The sequence below is a fragment of the Alligator sinensis genome, unplaced genomic scaffold (assembly GCF_000455745.1).
Source record: "Alligator sinensis unplaced genomic scaffold, ASM45574v1 scaffold647_2, whole genome shotgun sequence".
Lineage (NCBI taxonomy): Eukaryota > Metazoa > Chordata > Crocodylia > Alligatoridae > Alligator > Alligator sinensis.
In genome coordinates this window covers 5,069,887-5,076,246 of record NW_005841832.1, presented here as the reverse complement: position 1 = coordinate 5,076,246, position 6,360 = coordinate 5,069,887, and the positions used below count along the sequence as shown (strand labels likewise).

At 41.7% G+C, this 6,360-nt stretch overlaps 1 protein-coding gene across 2 annotated transcripts in view; it reads left to right on the top strand.

The window, feature by feature from the left end:
* Nucleotides 1-4,481: 4,481 nt before the first annotated feature.
* The window catches only part of MFSD14A (major facilitator superfamily domain containing 14A), a 20,110-nt gene continuing 18,231 nt past the window's right edge, over nt 4,482-6,360 (top strand). The window contains exon 1 of one of the 2 annotated variants that reach the window (XR_003092711.1): nt 4,482-5,505. Coding sequence is in view for 1 of the 2 variants with exons in the window: in XM_025197331.1 (XP_025053116.1) it covers nt 5,503-5,505 (3 nt within the window). In the remaining variant the exon portion in view is untranslated. The remainder of the gene's footprint in view (nt 5,506-6,360) is intronic. The other variant, XM_025197331.1, reaches the window with a different exon arrangement.

Sequence of the window (6,360 nt, the reverse complement as noted above, 5' to 3'; positions counted from 1 at the left end):
TCCGGGCGCTGCAGCGGCCCGCCCCGCCCGGTTCGCGAGCGGCGCCTGGTGCCTGCGCTGGGTGCCCCGCGCCTGCAAGGAGGAACGTGGGGGTGACCCGCAGGTTCTGCCCGGAGCTGCTCCCTGGGCGCTGTGGCCGAGCTGCTTGCGGGGATCCCCCGCTTGTGTTTCCTTGCTCTGAATGTGTGCTCCTCCATCCCCGCAGCCTTCACCTCGGTGTCATTTTTATTTTCACTTTAAAAGTATTTGTCATCTAATCTCAGCGTGAGGGCCTGTGTCCCAAGTACAGCTGGGTAGGGACAGTCCGTACATATTTTCAGGCACTAACTTCCTAGCGAGTTGGCTCTTCTGGTTGCTGGATGGACGTTTTTATGGTGCAATGATAACTTTGCATGTGTGGCTGATCTAAACTTACTGTGCCATTCACTAGGTGAATTGTGCAATAATTCCTTTGCATGTGTGGCCTGCTTAAATTTATTGCACGATTCACTAGTGAGCTGCGTAATATATATATATATATATAAGGTGTGGCAGGGGCCTAAGGTGATGAGCCCCTAATGCTTGCTGGTAGCAAACACACAGTGAGTGACAAGCACTTCTGTCCAGCAGGCAGTTTCAAATGACTTAAATCTGTGTGTGTGCCACCTTGCATGGGCATAATCATCTTACAGGTTCAGAAAAGTTTCAACAGCTTGTTGTGAAAGGAAAGACTACTTGAAAAGCTGCTGTGGGTGTTGAGGCAGTAGCTGGTTTGACCATTGTCTTGGAGGGCGACAGGAAGCAAACCATTGCAGAGCAGGGCAGGAAGCGCTGAGTTACCAGATAGGATGTGATTGTGCTGTTGGTGAAAAGCCCATCTGTGATGTGCTTTACCCGTATAGTGTGTACGTTGCCAGCATGGGACCCTTTGGTCTTTGTTCTTTCTCCTTTGGTTTCCATAGTCTGAAAAAGATAGTTGGGTAAGTGAGAGTACACATGCTGTATCAAAGTAGTACTGTTAAGGGTTTTTGATCTGCTGGCTGGAAGTTTAATTAGCCTTTTCTGCCCCCCCTTCCCTCCCTCTGCAAAATAGCTGTTAAATAATTTGCTCACTAGGACTTGGCATTTTTAGTCATGAGTGTTGAAGTTTAGGATGTTTTCTTGAAAGCACATCCTAGAGTTCAAAACATTTCAGTTGCATGGAATAGCTCAGTCAAACACTTGTAGCAGTATCTGCCTGGCTGGTCTGTATAGCATCCATGTGCGGTTTTCAAAATGTCTAAGAATCGTGTTGCTTTCAGATAGGTCAGAGGCTCCCAACTTTTTCTTATTGCATATCCCCTTCCAGATGTACCAGCTGCCCAAGTACCTCTACCAGTGTACGGTTAATACTTTAACCCCCTTAAATGCCAATTTTGATTATAATGAAATTAAATCTGCTATTACACAATTTCTCCTGTGCACACCCAGGGTTTGGGACCCCCTGAGTTAGGTCTTAGAAATAGAGATAAATTGTAACTGATTAAAATCAGGGCACCCAATCAGTTTTCTTTTCTTGTGAGCAACGGGTGCCCTCATGCATCAAACTGATGAGCTGGGTTATTTAATGGCCAAAAGCAAAGCCAGGTCTCATTTGGGTGATGAAAGACCGTGTTCCTGGTGCTTCTCACTAGCATTTTTCTTTACAGAGTCAATTTAGGGCTGCTGTTTTACAAATAATTAAATACCTGTGTGTTTACAACATGAATACTGCAGGCAGAGTAACGTTCATGAGCTTATTCAGGCTCACACAATTGCATTTCTCATCTAAATAAATTTTTGGCAAAGACGCAAATGTCATTTCTCCTTTAACTCCTGCTTGGATGGGCTGAAGCAAGGGAGAAGGTAAAAGACTTGTTTAATATACCATCCAATTATATCTATCTATTCTAATGCCTTTGGTGTCAGCCATCACTTTTAAAAGATGTTGGTGTACATTGGGTTAACTATTAAAAATGTGGAGTGAAAACAGGGATATAAATGTTTGAAGTTGTTAGACAAGAAAGATGTTAGTTTTTGTTATCTTTTCCTAAAATATTTATACTTTATTTGTCAAGTCTCAGATAGACAGGGAGGAGAGCTTTTGAGGCTTGGCATTTTTTTTTCTGAGTACATAACTATTGAAGCTATACACTTATAGTGGACTACATCTTTTTATAATGGCAGCAGGATGTATGAATCATGGGTAGTCTGGTTGTCTATAATATAAATTACTTCTGTTCTCAACCTTCTCAGTTCCTTCAGCTTCCTTAAATCCAGGGTGATATTTTGGGGAGCAAGTAAACTAAAAGGACTGATGTCTTAAATTTCTTTAATTTGCAGACTAACTAATCAAAGTTTTCTGACCTATTATAGTAGAGGTAAAGTCCATTATTTTGAAATTGTTTAGCCCCAAAGGAGTTCAGTTGCTTTTGTTGTTGTTGATGTTAACTTAGTTGCAAGATAGGCAGAGGCATCTAAACAGAGATGGCATTTGCTTGTCCCTAGTTCTTAAAGTTATTACTACATTGATTCCCCTGTGCTTCTCCTCCTCCTCCTGTACTAGCATAATGTTAGCTTTCAGTTTAACATCTGAGTGCATTATTTTTTTTCTTGGAGGGTGGGATGAGTTCTTTTCTAAGTACAAAGTTTCAGTAATGCTTACACTATTAATTTCAATAACATTTACTACAGTAAGATTCAGCATGGCAGCAAAGAAAAGAAAGGTCTTTGGGAATAAAACATTATTTCTTGTGCACTACATTATAGTACTAATACTTTGGAAGTGCCTTCCAAGAGCAGACCTATATCATAGGAATAATCATAGCAGTATTCACCTTCTTCTTTTTTTTTTTTTTTTTTTTTTTTTTTGGCAATAGTTAATTGGCTGTATAATGAAGTACAGAATTTTAAAAAATATCTGTAATGTGACCCCACCAAAATAAGACAAGAATAATAGTTAGGGACCTACCAAATTCATGCCGGGAGTGGGGTACATAGCAACTCCTTTAATCTTCAAGGTTCCTCTGTGCCCCCTACTACCACTACCATTGGTTGGTGGAGGGACCCCACTGCTCACCGCTTGCTCCTGATTAGCAGAGAGGGAAAAACTGAGTTTTAAGTACAGCGCCGTTTTTGCCGCTCTCCACTGATTGGCAGGCATGCTGTCTGTTGTTGACCAGCCAGGAGGCAAAAACAGCACCATATTTAAAACAGAGGTTTTTGCCTCCCTGATGATCAGGAGTAAGCGTTTGCTGGGGGGCGCTACCGCACACCCCACGGCTCACTCATGAACGGCAGGGAGCTGAAAACCGTGGTTTTTAATATGGTGCTGCTTTTGTCTTCTGGCCAGTGCTACCAAGGTCCTTTGGCCAGTCAGTGGCAAGCCTCAAAAATGGTGACGTTTAAAACTGTGATTTTTGCCTCTCCACCAATCGGGAGCAAAGGGCAAGCAGCAGGACCCCTCTGCCAATCAATGATGGGGCCGGGAGAGGGGTGCACAGGGGAACCTGCAAAATTAAAGGAGTTGGCGCGCACCCCACTCCCACAGTGAATTTGGTAGGTCCCTAATAATTGTAGTTCACAAAGCTTCTTAATGTGTCCTGTTTTTGATGAGCCATTGTAATATTTTGTGTAGTTAATTTTTGGGTTAAGGACTATTTCATGCATTAATTACGTCTCATGATATTTAAGGTTTTAATTTGTAGTAATTGAAGGCTGGATTTTAAATTACATCTTTCGTCGGATTAACTGCATCTTGCATTTTAGTCTTAATCTTACGCTGAAGGAAAGGTGGGTGAAGGTGAAACCTAGAGGGGGACCTTGGAGCTTGTACGAAATGGATAGTAATGAGTTGTACTTATTCTTTGCTTTTTTTTACAGGGGACAATCTCTGTTTTTACAGAAAAAGAGAAAGCAGAGTAAAAGTATAAGCATAAACATGTTTGGTATATGTTGGAGGGGGTCAAACTCATCTGGCCCTGCGGGTCCACAGGTTGGGGAGTGCTTTCCCCCAATCAACATCCTGGGTACTGCATGCAGGGTGGTCTGGCATGGCAGAAGGGACAGCCCATGGGGCTGGATTATGGGGCTCTGCAGACCAGATCTGGCCCACAGGCCACAGGTTTGACACTCAAGTATATTAACAATACCTTGAAGCATGTCTTCCACTTACCGGTACAAAATAGAAAGCTGCTACCAGAGATGAGTCTAAAGCACAAGCTAGTTTCCAGTTCTCTCTAGGTGGCTGGTGGGTACAGTTCTCTAATACTTACATTGTAAGACCAGATCTAAACATAGGTTCCGACTTACCTCATACAAAACCAGAAAATACTTTTTTGTTTTTTTCTAGTTTGGACCTAGCCCAAATCTTGAAAGAATACCTGAACTTGAGTCACAACAAACAAACTTGAGCACTTCTAAAGCCAAAGCTTGGTCTCCTTCTATTTAATTAGCCTAAACAATAGACTTCATATAAACTGAGGTTGAGCAAGTTCATTTCTATCTCTTGTTTCTGTCTCTAGAGTTAGGATACTAGATGCAAAGACATCTTTTGAGTTAGCATTTTTAATTTGAAGATTTATTGTTCGATCTTCAATGTGTTCCCTGAATTGTATAGCGATGCCTTTGTGGCAAGCAGATTTAACAATAAAAATACAAGTTTGAACTGGTTTTCTCTCGCTACCGCAAACCACTGTTACTTTCTATTTCCACATTTTCTTTTCCAAAAGCTGCTTTTGATTTACAGTCCTATCAAGGGGCAACCAAACTTATTTCATTTTTATAGCCAGACCTCACCCACATTTGATGAGCATGTTGTGGTTAATTTATCTCAATTTTAGTCCCGTGATGAAGTTATAACTTTATTGTATAGACAATATGGATTTTGGATCACATGTTCTAGCAAGTCTTCGTATTTATCTTTTACTAACAGAAGCAATGTAAAGTTGGCTAGGTAATCAGGTTCTGGAATGTGACGCTACTTTAAGTTTTGAGAACAAGAAAGATTTGAAATTATTAAAGTTTGATTTCAACTTTCAGCTGTGTGACCTTCACTTTTTTCCTCTGAGAAAACAGATGAAATTTCACACAAGGTGTTGCTGCCACAAGTGGAATCCTTATACAGCAAAGCCGTTTTTTCCCAGAACAACTTCTCTGTACATGGGGGTTTGTTTTATTTGGCACCACGGTCAGTTCATTAGGGATTTTCATAGTGTTTTACTGTAAATGGAATTTCCCTTCATCTCAGTTTACTCAAGGCAGAGTCAGATTCCTGAGTGGCATTGTGCTCCTCGTTGCAGTTTCATTTCATAATATTCCCTTGCTTATGAAGTATTGTCTGGACCCTTTTCTTATGAGTAAAGAGGGTTTTTTAAAACATTTTGTAATACTACTTTTTGTTTTTCTTTTTAGCCTCAAGGAATAGGTTCGCCTAGTGTCTACCATGCTGTCATAGTCATTTTTTTGGAGTTTTTTGCGTGGGGACTCTTGACAGCACCAACATTGATGGTGAGTAATATAATTAACAAACTTTTCGTGCAATACAGGAATAAGGTAAACTGAATATTTCAGCTTTCTTATCTCTGCATTTTAACTCAGAAAATAAATTCTGGTTTAATTGAACTACTTTTGCATCCAATTTTGAAGTTTCTGTGTTATATAGTACATCAAATGATCAAACTTTAAAAGTCTTTTTATGTCAGAACTGGACTAGCTGATGTGGCTAATATGTAAGTAAATATAACATACCCTCATTGTACGCACTTAATAAGTTTTGAAACAAAGTCTCCTAGTCCCATGTAGAGGCCAAGTTTGTGCCCAGGACTTGGATATGTACATGCCTGAATTCTGATACGCAGCAGCCTACTTCATTAGTTTCTATGAAGGCTCATGTGCTTCTGAACCAGTTAATTTCTAAGGGTGCATCCACACATGCAAGCATGTGTGCTTGCAGCAGCTCAAATAGAAGCAGTGCAAATTTGAGCTGGGGCTTTTGGCCTCAGCACATGTGCCCAGACATGTGCTTTGGTGTGGGGCAAAGTGTGCCACTTGGGACAAAATAACCTTGCTTGGCTCCTCCTGGATCTGCAGCAAGGGGGAGCTAGAACCAGGGGCCAGCACCTGTGCTGTCCCCAGCAGTATAAAAAGCTGCCCTGTCCTGGCTCCATCAGGACAAACAGCTGCCCTGTAAAGTATCTCAGGACTGCTCGTTCTCAGGAGCTTCTGGGACTCAGCCAATTGGTACTTGGGGACACTGCCCCTTGTGCCAGTTAGACTGCTGAAGCAGCCCTGAGAGTTCCCTGCACCCTTTACCCACTGCAGCAGTCTGGCAGTGGGGACTGCTGCCTGGCTGTGACCTGCTGC